Below are 16874 nucleotides of genomic sequence, written 5' to 3'. Positions count from 1 at the left end.
AGATTTTAACCTCAGCTTAGTAGACTGGCGGTACAGTATTACTACTAGCAGCTTAGGATGGATTCAGTGACGACAATAAACTTGTTAAGCTTTTTAACCGTATAAACAAAGGCCTCAATTCTCATTATTTTACCCCTCAGTCATTCAGTTTGTCCTAATAGGCAAAAGATGCCTTCAGTTTTCAGTGGAAATCAAGTGGTTAAAAACCATCATCGCATGTCCTCTCTCACTCAGGTCCTTTCAGTTCCAGCACCACCGCTTCCCTGCACAGAGGAAAAGGGTAAAAGAGCAATGGAAATGACTCAAGGCAGCTCGATGTCATTATCTCAGAGACACAGGGGTGGCAATGCGATGCGCAGACACAGACAGTCACTGCTGCTGCGAGTAGGAAAGCGAGAAGAAGAAAAGCGAGAAAGGAAAGGGATGATGGGGGCACCCCTGCCCGGCCGGCCGGCCGGCAGCCTTTGGATCAAAACTACAGTGGCAGGCTGAGCCGCTGAGGCAGGCAAGGCGACCTCCTCTCTCCTCTCTCTCTCTCTTTCTTTCTGAAAAAAAAAGATCTCCGCAGGTTCACAGGACTAGCAACAATGACCCACCATGACTCCATGAGCACAGCAGAGCACCGTTTCTTCCTCCTCGGCTCCTCCATCACGTACAGTTTGCTGAACCAAAAGCAACAGACTGATGACGACGGCGGCGGCGGCGGCGATGTGCACTGAACCGTGAACGATCGGCTAGGATCGCCTGTCCCACTGTCGTCGTGCAAGGAGGAGGGAGGGAGGGAAAACGCCCGCGGCGGCGCGGTGGGCCGGCCGGCCGGGTGGGTGGAGGTCATGTGGCGACCACCATGCCGGACATGAAGATGTCGTCGTGGAAGGAGGAGCAGGAGGACCGGGGGGACACGCTGCCCGTGTTGTTCTCGGCTTCCTCCTTCAGCTGGATCTCCGGGTCCCGGCAATTGGCGCTGCAGAATGCCTTCTCGCCGCTGCAAGAGTTAGACCACGCAACCAAAATTGTTATTAACAATTGTGAATGAATTATACGATGCCAAGAACAATTATTCAGTTCAGTTGGATGAATGGGCCAGTTCAGTTAATAATTGTTCAGTTTGGAACCGCCTTTAATAAAAACCGATGGAATTTAGTAGTAATTCAGCATTTTGTCTACTAGCTCGATTTAATATTCCATCATCATCTGTTCATTTCCAGGAAGATTAACAATTTTTCTTCTCGAAAAAAGAATTGGCATTGCTGTCAGATGAACAATGCATGAATCATTTTTTTTACGGAGGTAACAATGCATGAATCAGTTCGCTGCAGTGACTTCACTAAGATCAATGTTTCATTCCGAAAGCCAGCGTCGCTTTTAACTGAAATGCTTCCCCAAATGATCCTATCAATGCACTGGAAGAATCATCAGATTAGATTAGATAATGGTCGCATCGGCATTACCGGTAGATGTAAATGTCGTTGCCTTCAAGCTTCTTCTTGCAAGCGAAGCAGGAGCTGAGGAAGTCATCGGCGCCGGTGGCGGCCTCCGCGGCGCACTTGACCACGACGTAGCAGCACCCGGCGGCTCCTTCCTCCGACTCCATGGCGGCGGCCTCGTCGTCACCGCCCCCGACCGTGCGAGGCTCCAGGATGCAGTCGCCGAAGATGTGCGTCGTCTTGGGGTTGGGCCCACGCGCGATGATGCGGGTGTAGTCCTCGGACTGCTCGATCTCGCTCGCGGAGACCGAGCCGACGAAGCGCCGGGACGCCGGCAGCGAGCCCGGGCCCGGGAGCTTGCCGAGGTCGAATGAGTGGCGCTTGCTGGCGTTGCTGATGACGAGGTGAGCGCCGGCGTCCGACACCGACCGAGTGGCCTCAGGACCAGACTTCAGATCCCCGTGGCGGAACTGGAACCTACTGCACGGCACCGACATGCCGCCGGCGGCGGCGGCGGCCGCGGTGTCCGGGGCGGGGCAGGACATCGTCTTGCCGAGCTCCGGCTGCGAGTGCCGACCGCCGCCGACAACGGGGCCTCCGCAGTCCTTAGGCGGGGAGCTGTGCGGCCTGATGAGCCTCAGGCGCGGGCTGAGCAGGCGGTTGGCGACGGCGGCGTCGGCGGCGAGGGCGTCGACGAGGCCCGGCGCGCCCCAGGTCATCCGCGGCGACCGGAGCAGCAGCGCCTTGGGGTCCAGTGGCGACGTCGGGCTCCTGGACGACTCCGCGTCGGGCGCTGCGCGCTTGGCGGCGAACCCGACGAAGAGGCGCGGCACGGCGAAGAGCGCGGCGCCGCTCCCAACGCCGACGCGGGGCCGGGCGTCCCCGCCCCCGCCGGAGCCGGAGGAGTCCGGGGCCGGGTCGGGTACCATCCTCCGCAGCATCGCCGGCCGGCCCGCCCGCCCGCCGCGGACGCAACCTCCTGAAACCGGTGGCCGCTGGGGGTCAAGAAGAGGGCAAAAAGGTCACAAAACCATCGCCATCCGGCGAATCCACACGACGCCCTCGCTTTCTCGCCGCCCGCCCGCGGCGTCCAAGATCACGCCGTCCTCGCCCGATAACTACAGCAAGAAAGAAGCCCCTCCCGTTCTCAGCGATGCGTCTCGTGTGGAAGAAGAGGAAAGGAGCACGGCGCACACATCGCTGGCATGGCCAACGTGCTCGTCCAGCTCCTGGGCAAGAAATAAGGCGACGAAGAAAGGGGGAAGCGAGCAGAGCAGAGCAGAGCAAAGCAATGCGACGAGCGAGCACCCGCGGCCCGGCACACCACCTCAGTCCTCACTCACCCCTTACCTTCTTTTTTTTTTGGTCTCTCGCTCTCTCTTTCGCCTTTGGCTGTCTCTGTCTCTGTCTCTGTCTCCGTCTGTATCTCTCTCCCTGCCTCGTCGCTTTACCTCTGCCTGCCTCTCACGCACTCCGCAATGGCGTCGTGCGAGGCGAGGCGAGAGGAGAGGGGAGGAAGCCGAGGGAGGAGAGAGCCCGTGCTGAGGTGAGAGAGAGGAGGGAAACACAGTGGCAGTGAAATCACACTGGCCTGCTGCTACTACTTGTACGAACTGATACCCCTAACCCCTCGCCTCTGGCGCCGTTGGCTTTTGGCCCAGTTTAGTTGCACTACAAAATGTTAAATTTTTCAAGATTCTCTGTTATATTAAATCGTCAAATTTTTCAAGATTCTCTGTTATATCAAATTTTTGGACGCATGCATGAAGCATTAAATATAAATAAAAAATAAAACTAATTATACAGTTTAGACGAAATCCACGAGACGAATCTTTTAAACCTAATTAGACTCTAATTATCAAATAACAACAAAAACACTACGGTAGCGTTTTGTCAAAAATTTTAACCTCCAAACCGGCCCTCGGAGGAATGGTTGAATCTGGTAGAAATTGTCAGAGAAAAACACCGGATAAAAAAAAACGGCCGGGTTTAAGGGCACGACCATCTGTCACTTTGCATGCATCAAAATCAGAGACGCAGAGCAGAGAGAGAGAAGAGCCCTGTGAGGCTGTGATGGAAAATTGGAAATGAAATTGTACTGCTACTTCTCGTACAACAGCAGCACCACGAATCCACCACCACCCACCCCCGCCTGGATTGCCATCCATGGATGTCAGAGAAAGGGAGGCAGATGTAACATTTTAACTGTGCTGCCCTGTACTGTACGTATGTACGTACACGTAGAAATACGACCTTGCCACGTCCACGTACGTACAGTACGGTGCGGCTGGGCTCTCTCTGGACACTGGAGCCTCCCATCCCATCGGCCGTAAGGATGGCAACGAGGATGTACCCGTCGGGTATCGTCGGTACGTTCTCTTTTCTGCTATGGAGAATCCATCCTGTTTCTGTCTCCGTTAACTGTCTCGGATATAGATTCTTGTCCATCCCCGTACCCGTCGGGCATCGGTCGGGTAATAGATACCCGATGGGTACTGCATACCCGATAAATAAGGACATTTGGGGTCGCAGCTTTGCAATCGGAGACGTTTCTTCTTCACCCAGGTATAGTGTCGGAGTCTCGGAGATGCCGAGGAGAAGGAGCGAGATTACGAGGAGGACGAGCAAAGGTGGCAAAGAGACCGAACTGAGAAAGCGAGGGGCACGAGCGCTCGTGAGGCAGGCGTGCTTGTGCTGCTGACGGAGATAGTGAGGAAAAATTGAACTAGGGTTCCTAGAACACACAAACTATATATATGATTGTTTAGATTTGGGCGAAAATACCTATGTTGAGCTTTTTAGGTCTAATACTCGTATGACAGCTTAAATAGTCGGGTTCTCCAACGGGTAACGGGGACGGGTAAACAGGGAACGTTTCCGTACCCGCTATATCCGTCGGGGATGGATTCTTGCCCATTTAAATGCCCGCGGGTAAAGATATGATTCCATCCCTATTCCCTAATGGATCAAATACCCGTCGGGTATCAGGTATCGGGGTCCGTTGCCATCTTTAATCGGCCATCATTGAGAGCTTGTTCGCTAGGTCGTATTGGCTTATCAATCAATAAATAATATTTTTTTCTCGTACTAGACCGGTCACAGTATTTTTAGTCATGTGGCCTGTTCGCTGATTGATTTCTGAGTTGATTTAGACTGGCTGGTGCTGATTTACAATGATGGCTGGCTGGTAGCGAACAGGCTGATGACCGAACACATTCAAACGAACCGCGAAGACCTGCTGCTGCTCTCGCTGGACCCCACGCCGGCACAGCGTTGTACTAGTACAGTACAGCGCGGCGATGCAATACCGATAACCGTAGCTTTGCTTTCGAGACCGTCTCGCGTCATTTCAGTTTTCATGCTTGCAAAAAGAGGGGAAACAAATTTCTTCAGGTTAATTTTAGTTGTTGCATGGTAGAGAGATCTGAGCCAAATCCAACGGCTGCAACTGTTGGGTTCAATGAATCTAGCCATTTTTTTTCTTTTGCCTGCGTTTTTTTTTTCTTCTTCTTCATTTGAGCACGTCGCGCCGCATGTTCATTTCATGCTCGCATGGTTGTTGTGCTTGAGACACACAAGGCCTGAACGGAAACTCAACGGCAGTAACGAGACACACAATGCTCTGTGCTTGCGTCTGCGTGTGGCGGAGTGCGTGGTCACGCATGTCCGGGCCGGGTTCCTGTTCGTCTCGTGACGAGCTCGCTTTCTGAAAGCGCCCCTGCTTTCGCCATGGGACTACGGGAGGACGAAGACGAGCGCCCTCTCTGACTCTCTCTCTGTTCTCTTCTATTCTAAACAGTATAGGATCGATCGATGGATGGATCGACCGATGGATGGATGGATGGATGGATGGATGGATCGGACAGCATCTCGGCATGACGGCATGGTTTCCTTGTTATTTTACAGTCTTTGCATCTATACAGCGGCTCATTATGCGGGTAGAGTAGAGGCGTGGTGGGGCCGGCGCTCCATGGCCACTCAGCCAGACCCCAAATGCTCCGTCATCCCCTGCAGCTCTCTGTTTCGGGACTGTTCATTTCCACCCCCAGAGGTAACCTCCAATTTCATCGAATATTTAAGCATGAATTATTAAATATAGATTAAAAGAAATAACTAATTACATAGTTTACGACTAATTTGCGAAACGAATCTTTTAAGCCTAATTAGTCTATAATTTAGCAACGCGGGGCTACAGTAACACATGTGCTAATGTTGGATTAATTAGACTTAATAAATTTGTCTCGTGGATTACTGATAAATTCTGTAATTTGTTTTTTTTATTAGTATCCGAACATCCCATACGACATCTCAGTGACACATATGACACTCTGAAACTTTACGTACTGTATTTAAACAAGCCCTCAGTTTTCCCCGCCGTTGTGAGCTCGAGCTCTGAATGTACATGGTGAATGCGTGCAGTGTTAACGCAAACGCAAGCATCGGCCATCGGGTTCGTTCGATCCATCGGTGGATTGGTTTCTTCTGCTCGTGTCATCACCTTGGGGCACAGTTCCATGGTCCACCGTATAGTACGTCCGTTCCTGCATGCCATTGAGCGAGCGAGCGCACAAGATACAGGCGTACTACTCCGCACGTAGTACGTTTTGGTGTGGCAGCTGGCAGACCCACAGATGACACAAGTGTTAGATTAATCTCTAATCTTAATTGGACTCAACGGTCTAATTGGGTTTTTGATTCATGTTCTGATGGGGGCGCCCAACCCACCATGGCTGGAGGGCCCCTGTCACACTGCGCTATAAAAAAAAGTGAGGGCCGGCGGCTCTTATCACGAGGTTGACCTGAGCCGAACTCCCCATCGACACCAAAACCCTAATCTGATCTAGAGGACGCGCAGCCAGTGACGGGAAGCCACCAGTCGCGCCGCCACCGGACTCCACTGTCTTCACCGCCGGTCGCCACCGCGCATCACCGACACCGTCTTCACCGACCGTCGTTGCCCTAGCGTAGACTACATCAACGAACGTGATGGCGTCCACTGAACCCAACCCCTCTGCGGTGTCAGGTTCAACACCTTCTCCGTTCTCTCTCTGTCTCTCTTGTTCTACATCTATTAGGATGAACAACGTCCTTTATCCCGTATAGAATCACTCTACCAGCTAGATCTATGATCCTAGTGATCCTACAGTTCTAACAATGGTATCAGAGCCATCAGTTTTTAAGGTTTTTAGATCTAGAATGGGTAAACCGATTAGAAAAGGGAGTAGAATGTTAGATCCAGTGCGGGTCTAACAAGAACAGAGGGTTCGTTTGAACCCTAACCCTAACTAGGTTAAGGAAAGGTGAAAAAGAAGAGGGTTTCGGCCTTAAGAACGTAAGAGACGAACCATAAACCTGTAAAAGCTTTTACGGGGAAGATAAACAGTGAAACCCTAACCCTAACCAAACCCTAATTTTGACCCTAATCCCATCCCCAACCCGAAATCAGATAGATCTGAGAAAAGAAGAAAGGAAAATCAAAGAAAAGAAAAGGGGAAGGAGAAGAGGCCTACCTCGCCGCCGCACCGTGCTGCCGCCTCGTCAGCGCGCGGGCAGGTGCTCGGGAAATGGGCGCCACGGCCAGGCCGCTCGACGGCGGCGCGCTCACCCGCTGGGGAGCGCGCGCGCCGATGAGAGGGCCGGCGACGGCGTCGTCATCGTCGGGACCAAGACAGAGGAGGCAAATAGGCAGGGTCAGATCTAGGGTTTTTGAGGGAATCAGGGCACCGCCGCCCAGACCGCTTGGACAGTGGCGTGCTCACCTGCTAGGGAGCGTGCACGCCAGCGAGGGGACCGGTGACGGCGCCATCTTCGCGCTCGTCTTCGCTCGCTTGCTGCTGCCTGCGCTGAGAAGAGAGCGGAGCGAGGTGAGGAGAGAAGAGAGAGCGACAAAGAGAGAAAGGGTTGAAAAGAATGAGGTTAGGGTTTCCTCAGGGGCGCGCGGCGTCGGGTTTGTATTCCGAGCGAAACGCGCGCGTGGCCGTCGGATCTGGACGGACGTCCGAGATCAATCGGGCCGTTTCGTGGCCCAGGCGAACATGCGTGGCCGCGCGACTTTGTCGGCCCAGGCCCAGGTTGCGGCCTGGGTGCGGGCAGCGCGCGTGGAAGAGAGGCAGGCCGGGCCGAATTCCCGGCTGGGCCGAATGAACAGTGATGAATTGAATCAAGTTTTTTGTTTTTTGTTTTTTCTAGTAAATATTTATTTCCTAGGAAAATAGGATAAATGGCTTAAAGAAAATAGAAAAGAGAATTTTCCTATGGGTAAAATTCACAAAATTGAGATTATTTTTGCGCTGCGTATTTAAAGATGTAATTTTCAGTTATTAAATTCGAACCAACTGGGAGAATTTAATTTTGAAAATGGATATGTTTTAATTGATTATAGTATTGTTATTATTCTGACCAACGTTGATTAATGGCAATATTATGATGAGTTCTTTGTCATACATTAATTCTATTTCTGCCTAACGGTGATGTAGATTTAATGTATGAACAATTTTATGTTTTAATTTTGACCAACGTTGGAATCAAGGCATACAATTGTTGTCATTATTTATGTTCTTACACTATATGAATTGTGTTTTCAGGCGGATACAACTTGATGGGTTGTATCAAAGAGATCCCCACTCTCAAAGGTGATAACTACACGGAGTGGAAGAAAAAGATTGACCTGGCCTTCATCTTGGCTGAGGTGGACTAGGTAGTCACCACACCGTGCCCCACAGGGCTTGTGGCACCGGTGAGGGAGACAAACGAGGCTGATGCCCTTGGGCAACCAAAGAGAGGGATTTTGTATCCCAAAGAATGTCCTATGACCTTGAGCATAGGAAGTGGGTCACTGCCAACAAGAAATGTTTGGCTGTGATAAAGAACACGATTGAGCCTGTAATTGTGGGCTCAATCTCAGAGTGTGACACCGTCACTGAGTACCTCGAAAGAATAAAGAGTCAGTTTACTAGCTCTTCAAAGACATATGCTACCCAACTGATAAAGCAGCTGGTGACATAGAGGTACTCAGGTAATGGTGGTATTAGAGAGCACATACTAAGGATGAGCAATTTGGCATCTAAGCTAAAACCAATGAATCTAGCTCTCAAGGAAGAGTTTCTTATCCATCTAATTTTTGCTTCCTTGCCAAAAGAGTTTGACACTTTTGTTGTTAACTACAACATACAGTTCGAGAAGTGGAACATGGAGAGGCTCATGGCTATGTGTGTGCAAGAGGAGGAGAGAATGAAAGCTGTCAATGGTGGCTCTATCAATTATTTGAAAGATAATAAGAAAAAGAATAATAATACTAACTCCTCTTCAAAGTCAAAGGGAAAGGGTCCCATGCTGTATCAGTCTCAGCAGAACAAGTTCACAGTAGAGAAAGACCAGTGTCTCTATTATAAAAGATAGGACATTATAAGAAAGATTGTCCCGATTACTTAAAGATGATCATGGCAAAGAAAGATGAGAACATTATTACGTTCATAAATAAATCCATGTATGTACAGTATTCGAAATCTATTTGGTGGATTGACTTAGGTGCAACTGTTCATGTTGCTAATTCTTTACTGGGATTCCATTCGACGAGGACTACGTAAAGAAGCGAAAGACACGTTAAAGTTGCAAATGGAGTCTGAGCAGAAGTTGAAGCTATTGGTGATCTTTCTCTAGAGCTTGTTGATGGTTTCAAACTTATACTAAGAGATGTTCTTTATGTTCCCTTGTTATAGAGGAACTTGATTAGTGTTTCATGTTTGGACAATGATGGATATGATTGCTAGTTTGGAAATGGCAAATGTAAGATAACATTTAATAATGCATGTGTTGGTCTTGCTATCTTACAAAATGAGCTTTATTTGTTATCACTATGTGATGATATGAATGTTGTATGCGATGATGGGAACGTTGCGTGCGACAATGTGAATGTATCCTCATCTGCGGATGTAAACAGAAAATGAAAGAGAGCTCACGATGCATTGTCGAAATTATGGCACTGTCGTTTAGGCCATATTTCGAGGGGGAGAATAGAAAGACTAGTTAAGAATGATATTCTTCCTCCATTAGAGCTCTCAGATTTAGAACAATGCAGAGAATACATTAAAGGAAAGTATGTAAAGAAAATTAAGAAAGATGCCAAACGAAGCGCATGAATTCTACAGATTATTCACACAGACATTTGTGGTCCGTTTCCTGTAAAGAGTGTTGATGGTTATGATTCATTCATAACATTCATAGATGATTACTCCCGTTATGGCTATATTTATCCAATCAAAGAAATAACATAAGCATTGGATAAATTTAAGATATTTAAGGCAGAAGTTGAAAACCAACACAATTTAAAGATTAAGATAGTTAGATCTGACCCTGGAGGGAGTACTACGGTCGGCATACCCCATATGGCCAAGTTCCTGGACCTTTTGCAAGGTTCTTATAGGAGAATGACATAGTAGCCTAGTATTCTACACCAGACGAACCTCAGCAGAATGGAGTAGATAAAAGACGCAATCGTACCCTGATGGATATGGTGCACAGTATGATAAGTTACTCCACCCTACCGATGAGCCTATGGATAGAGGCGTTAAAAACCGCCATTCATATTCTCAATAGAGTACCAAGTAAGTTGGTGCCCAAAACACCGTATGAGTTGTGGACAGGAAGAGTACGCTCACTAAACCACTTACGTGTGGGGGGGAGTCCTGCTGAGGCTAAAGTATTTAACCCAAACATTGGGAAGCTAGATCCCAAAATAGTGAGTTGCCATTTCATTAGTTACCTAGAAAAGTCAAAAGGTTTTTGTTTCTACTGTCCAAACAAACATACAAAGTTTGTGGAAACAAGACACATAGTCTTCCTAGAGGATGAAATGATGAAGGGGAGCATGGTAGCTCGAGAAATTGACCTTGAAGAGAAGCGGGTGTATGCGCCCACTTCGATGATTCATGAGCCATTTTTCTCACTACTTGCTGTCGCTGCACCAACAGTGCAAGATACTGTGGTCCAGCACCAGTTGTTATTCCACCTGTGGCAACAAAGAATGATGAGGAGGAACCTGTTCTTCAAGACCCTATAGAACCTATTGCCACAAATGAGGAGGAGCAACAACAGCCTCAAACAAAAGATGTGCCAAATGTGGAGGCCCCTAGAAGGTCTCAGAGAGTTAGAAAATCAGTTATTCCTGCTGATTATGAAGTGTACAACACTGAGGAATTTCAAATAGAGGATGATCCCACCTCAATTGAAGAAGCCATGAGAAGTGATCATTCATCAAAGTGGCTTGAGGCCATGGAAGATGAAATGAAATCTATGAATGCTAATAAAGTTTAGGACTTAGAAATAATTCCTAAAGGAGCCAAAACAGTAGGCTGCAAATGGGTCTACAAAACAAAACTTGACTCTCAAGGGAATATAGAGAGATATAAAGCACGACTTGTGGTAAAAGGCTTTACGCAAAGAGAAAGGATTGATTACAATGAGATATTTTCTCCAGTCTCATGTAAGGATTTCTTTAGAATTATAATGGCATTAGTGGCACATTACGATTTAGAATTACATCAGATGGATATAAAGACAGCATTTCTCAACGGGGACTTGGAGGAAAATGTTTACATGGCACAACCAAAAGGTTTTGTCATGGAAGGAAAAGAATGAATGGGATGCCGCATAAAGAAATCCATTTATGGATTAAAACAAGCTTCAAAATAGTGGTACATGAAGTTTGATCAGACAATAAGGAATTTTGGGTTTAAAGAGAATATAGAGGACAATTGTGTCTATACAAAGTTTTAGAATGTGAAGTTTATCTTCCTTGTCCTATATGTGGATGCTATCTTACTTGCTAGTAGTGATGTCAGTCTACTACTGGAGACAAAGAAGTTTTTGTCCTCAAAATTTGATATGAAAGATCTTGGTGAAGCTTTGTTCGTTCTAGGAATCGAGATTCACCGAGATAGAAGTAAAGGGATATTAGGACTGTCACAAAAGGCATATGTAGAAAAGATCTTAAAGAAATTCAGTATGCACAAATATAGTCCCTCACCTGCTCCTATAGTCAAGGATGGCATATATAGGGATTTTTAATGCCCCAGGAATCAATATGAGATCGATCAAATGAAAGTGGTTCCATATGCTTCAGCTGTCGAAAGCTTGCAATATGCTCAAGTATGCACACGCACCGACTTAGTATTTGTTATCGGGTTACTTGACAGATTCCAGAGTAATCCTGGAATAGAACACTGGAAATTGATAAAGAAAGTCTTGCGTTATTTGTAAGGAACGAAAGGCCTCATGATGACGTATAGAAGATCTGATTCACTCCATATAGTGGGATATTCAGATTCTGATTATGCGGGAGATGATAGAAAATCCACATCTGGATATGTATTCACTCTCGCAGGGGGAGCTATTTCATGGAAAAGCTTAAACAAAACTATCACTACATCGTCCACAATGTATGCTGAGTTTGTAGCGTGTTATAAGGCAATGGGGCAGGTGAACTGGCTAAAGAAGTTCATACCCGGTTTGAAGGTGGTTGACGACATCTATAGACCACTTAAGTTATACTACGATTATAATCCGGCAGTACAGTATGCTCACAACAATAAGTCAAGTGGTGCCGCCAAACATATTGACATAAAGTATTATGTTGTGAAAGATAAAGTCCGGAATCAAGTCATAAGTCTTGAGCATATAAGTACCAAAAAGATGCTCGTGGATCCGCTTACAAAAGGCTTACTACCCAACATGTTCAGAGAACATGTAGCCGGCATGGGTTTAAGGGAAAGCCTATAATTCTTAGATAAAAGAAGGCCCAAAGATAAGTATCTATTTCAGAATAGAGTGGTGTGTTATAACTGTTAAATCTATCGGTAATGGACCGTGACGATAAGACATGCTCTATGCGCTAATCTATAATGGAATGAACAAAAGTAAATGATATGAAAGTAAAAGATAGAAAGAGATCAAGGGGGAGATTGTTAGATTGATCTCTAATCCTAACTAGACCCAACGGTCTAGTTGGGCCTTTGATTCGTGCCCTGATCGAGGGCGCCTAGCCCACCATGGCTGGAGGGCCCCTGTCACACTGCGCTATAAAAAGAGGTGGGGTTCGATGGCTCTTATCACGAGGTTGATCTGAGCCAAGCTCCCCACCAACACCAAAACCCTAATCTGATCTAGAGGGCGCGTAGCCAGTGACGGGAAGCCACCAGCCATGCCACCACTAGACTCCACTGTCTTCACCGCCGGTCACCACCGCGCATCACCGATGCCGTCTTCACCGATCGTCGCTGCCCTAGCATAGACTACATCAACGAACATGATGGCGTCCACTGAACTCAACTCCTCTGCGGTGTTAGGTTCAACACCTTCTTTGTTCCCTCTCTGTCTCTCTTGTTGTACATCTATTAGGATGAACTGCGTCCTTTATCCCATATAGAATCACTCTACCAGCTAGATCTATGATCCTAGTGATCCTACAGTTCTAACAATAAGTACATCTTGCAATTTGCTTTAACATTTCCTCTTCAACTTGTACCAGCGCTGGGCGGCGTACGTACACTAAAGGAGGCCCTCTTCGAAATGGTTGAAAATTTCGTGCTTCCTTTGTTTTTCGAGTGTAGATTTATTTAAGACAACACAGGATGGGGTGAGAACCTCATCTGAATGATTTTTTATTGATGCTGGATAGCCGGTGATGGAGGGGGACGATGCACCTACAAAGTTTTCTGAATTACATAGAGAGGAGAGCTAAGACATTACAAACATTTCGCAGCATTTATCAATGATCCATCTATCTTCAAATTTGAGTCGGCAGCTCTAGAGGCGACAGTTTTCCTTGCAAGTTGCAAGTAGTCGGCGCAAGCAAGGTCGGAGATTATGGAAGACGACGTCGTGTCGGTGGTTCCAGATTTGCCAACAACAGAGCAGTATCATAGTTGAGAAGAGCTTTGGGGGTAATTGCAGGGACGAAGCTAGGAAAAAATTTAGGAGGGGCTAAACAACGGCAATTAGCAAGAAAAGAGGTTCAGCTAATCTCAGCCCCTCCTACCTGTACATCTACAGCTGAAATTTCAGACGGCAGCTCTATGGGGCTTCGCTTGCTCACGAGCGGTAGGGGGGGCTGGAGCCCCCCTAGCCCCACCACTGGCCCCGTGCCTGGGTAATTGTCTAGGTCTCGGCATATCCTAGAGGTGGTTGACCGATGGTAGAAACAGATTTTGCCACCTCGGTTGGTTCCAGAAGGCTCAGGCAACAGTGCATTGGAAGATGAGGTGGTTGTAGCATTCAGGTGCTTGACCACAGTGCTTGCATGTGTCGCTGTCCATAACATGTTTCTTGTGGAGGTTGATCTTGCACTAGACGTGTTCTTTAAGCAACAGCCATCCAAAGAATTTGACACACGGGGGCGCGCGGCTCTTCCAAACAAAGCCGTAAATCTTGCTGTGGTTGCCATAGTGGGTGGAGGAGCGGTATAGGCGGTCGAAGTCCAATCTCCTATCAATGGTGAACTTGCTTGTTTGCATATCTGGTTGTTGACCCAGGGTGATGGAGGCGATCAAGGCTTGGACCTCTAGCAATTCCTGGGCCGCCTTGGGGGATAGTCGGTTCACCGGCATGGAGGTGAGACCGGTTGCAAACTTCTTGAATGGACACACCTTGATGCGTGCAGTGGCTGAGCAGGCATGGGTACTTTTTGCGCCAGTGGGGAGCCATCCGCCCAGGAGTCCCACCAGAACGCTGCTGTCGCACCATCCCCAATGGCGCCCCTTGTGTGATGCACCGGTAGGCTGGGAGAAGGGCCTTTAGGCTATGTATAGTTCCTAAAAAGTTTTCTAAAAAGTGCTACAGTAGCCATCAGATTGAATCTTGCGATACGTGTATGGAGCATTAAATGTAGACAAAAAAACTAATTGCATAGTTTGGTTGGAAATCGCGAGACGAATGTTTTGAGCCTAATTAGTCCATGATTGAACACTAATTACCAAATAAAAACGAAAATACTACAATAATCAAATTCCCAAATTTCGTGAACTAAACACTGCCTTAGTGCTGTCCAGTGATTGTCGTCTGCCTGGCCTTCCATCATTACCAGATCAGTGTGTCGGCTAGCCCATTGTGCCCAAACAGATTCCACAGGATGGTGGAGGCGGTGAAGGAGCTTGAGGAGGAGGCATGCGTTTTGAGTGGCCAGGTCTCAGTACTCCTAAGGCCACCTTCCTCTTTGGGCTTCTAGGGGTTGTCCCAACTTACTAGACAATTGGCGCCAGACGTTTGTCGGACCCGAACCAGAGGAAGGCGTGCCTCTTGCTGTCAATGGCCGCAATCACTCTAGGAGGGAGTGCCATGGCTTGCATCATGTAGGTGGCCAAGCCATCTAGTGCCGAGTTTTCGAGTGTAAAAATAGAGTAATTCTTGCATAATTCTTGCATCCTAAAAGGGTCCCAGTTATGTTATGAAACATAGAGTGACCAGTTGCATCGCATGTGTACATGTGTTTCCGGTTCTCGTACTCCTTCCATCCCTAAAAGAATATATATCTCGTTTTTGAGTCAATCAATCTTAAAATTAAGAAGAGGCATGTTCAAATCTAATACAGCTAATACTTACTCCATTCGATCCAAATATAATATGTTTTGGTTATTGAAAGTGCATCTAGCCCTTTAGTGGATTTTGGTTGATTGAATGACAACGTGATTAAAAGTCTAACCCATTTGCTAAGTGTGGACAGGTAATAGGTTATCTCATAGGTACTAAATGAAAGCCAAAATGATGTGTTGATTGTATAAACAATCTAGTTCAAGCACAAGACAACAATGCAAATGGAATTCATGCAAAGACTTATTTATTGTGGGATTTTCAAGTACTATGTGAAAGCAAGCCCAATAAAAATTAGTTCATGAGACATGAGGGATTGCATATAAAAAGGTCTCATAATTAAAACTTGCTAAATTGAAATGAAAAAGATAACAATACAAATGAATGGATGATTCAACACAAGATGTGACTTGATAGCTTGAGATGGTGAAGATAGCAAGGAAAGGCTTCGAGGTATTAGGGTGAAGGGCAAGCGATGGCTTAGCGGCCAAAGAACCTAGCTAGGGTGAAGAAGAAAGTACTTGCATTTAGTTGAGGTACTAATCAAGCTATACTGGTCATATTGATGTAGAGGATCAAGTCTATATTGTACAAAGTGTTGAAAGTGATTTGATGCATTTGGAGTTATTCATATTTGATGAATGAAATCAAGTCACGTTCTCAAGATGGCTATGCTCAAGTGAATAAGACCAAAGTTGACATGTTGGCACCCTCACTTGATGAAGATTGGAATACACGGCTTTGGTTGAAAGAGATCAACTCAAAAGATTTAAATTTGTTATACTTTTAAATTTGAGTTAATAGTAATATCATACTATTAAGTGGGATGCATCATGTTGATAGATAATGGTTCATAAGTGCTCAAACCAACCCATGTGAGTTTTGAGTGTTTGAGAGACAAAAGAGCTAACCTATTTTTCTGGTCTGGCAATATCGGGCGTGTCCGGTATTTGCCCAGCAATAGTAAAATTGTTATTTTTGGGTTGGTTCCTTGGGAGTTCCAACGTGAGTCGGGAGTTCCGGCAATGGTCGGGAGTTCCGACGTCTCACGCTTAACTGACTTGGAGAGTTCACTATGGTGGTCATACCGGACGTGTCTAGTATGGACGGCCAGAGGCCAACGGCTAGTTTTCAAATGTCTTGAGCGTCGGGAGTTCCGATCGTCGGAAGTTCTGGCATGAGTCGGGAGTTCTGACACCTCACATACTTTAACTCAGTTACTGTAGTTTTCAAATGTGCTAAGGGTCGAGAGTTCCGACATGAGTTAGGAGTTCTGACGGTCGGAAGTTCTAGCATTCATCTGGAGTTCCGACGCCTCACAACGTCACTGTAACTATGTTACCGTTGGCGCAGTGTAAGTCATACCGGACGTGTCCGGTATGCACCGATATGGCAACGGCTATAAAACGGCTAGTTTTTCCAAGAGGGCTATAAATAACCCTAAGCCTCTACCTTTGGAGGCTGCTGATTCTGTTGATACACATACATGTTTTTGAGCCTAGCCAACTCTCCCAAACCCTCTCTTAGTGAGTGTGTGATCCAAATCGCAAAATTCATTTGTGGGTTAAGAGAGAATTTGAAAAAGAGAGAAAGCCACCACTTGAGCACTTGTGCATATTGTCTATTTCATTATTTGCATTTGTTACTCTTGGACTCTTCGGTCCTAGACGGTTAGGCGTCGTCGGAGAGCACCCGAGAGATTGTGGTGTGCCTCGAAAAGTTTGTAACGGTCAATTCTGCCACCTCGGAATCAACTAGTGGAAGGAGGAAAAGGAGTTGGAAAAGACTCCGGCTAGAGTGACCTTTGTGGTACCCTCTAGAGCTGACCTTCGCTGGGTCGCCCATAGCCCCCTCAACGAAAAGTAG

General features: G+C 47.0%; 2 protein-coding genes across 3 annotated transcripts in view; both read right to left on the bottom strand.

Annotated features, from left to right (window-relative positions):
- Positions 1-16874, bottom strand: part of LOC136454227 (glycine-rich cell wall structural protein-like) — a 110955-nt gene that overhangs the window by 46600 nt on the left and 47481 nt on the right. The gene's annotated exons all lie outside the window — the stretch shown is intronic.
- On the bottom strand, positions 299-3046 carry LOC136451499 (FCS-Like Zinc finger 8-like). 2 transcript variants are annotated; one of them, XM_066452200.1, is made up of 3 exons: positions 2778-3046; positions 1452-2545; positions 299-985 (listed from the first exon to the last, which is right to left on the bottom strand). In XM_066452200.1, the coding sequence occupies exons 2-3, from the start codon at positions 2366-2368 to the stop codon at positions 832-834; spliced, it is 1071 nt and encodes a 356-aa protein (XP_066308297.1). In that variant the 5' UTR covers positions 2369-2545; positions 2778-3046; the 3' UTR covers positions 299-831. The 2 variants fall into 2 exon arrangements, with proteins under 2 accessions (XP_066308297.1, XP_066308296.1); XM_066452199.1 differs by lacking the exon at positions 2778-3046 and having other exon boundaries at positions 1452-2757.

This window comes from Miscanthus floridulus, chromosome 5 (genome assembly GCF_019320115.1).
Source record: "Miscanthus floridulus cultivar M001 chromosome 5, ASM1932011v1, whole genome shotgun sequence".
Classification (NCBI taxonomy): Eukaryota; Viridiplantae; Streptophyta; class Magnoliopsida; order Poales; family Poaceae; genus Miscanthus; species Miscanthus floridulus.
Note: the sequence above shows the minus strand (reverse complement) of the source record. Positions and strands in the feature narration are given on the sequence as shown.

What these genes read in the sequence shown, in the direction of transcription:
- LOC136451499 (XM_066452200.1), bottom strand. Translation starts at nt 2,368, where the DNA reads ATGCTGCGGAGGATGGTACCCGACCCGGCCCCGGACTCCTCCGGCTCC. An exon ending in AACGACATTTACATCTACCG is followed by an intron (nt 986 to 1,451) that starts GTAATGCCGATG and finishes TAACTCTTGCAG; the next exon opens with CGGCGAGAAGGCATTCTGCA.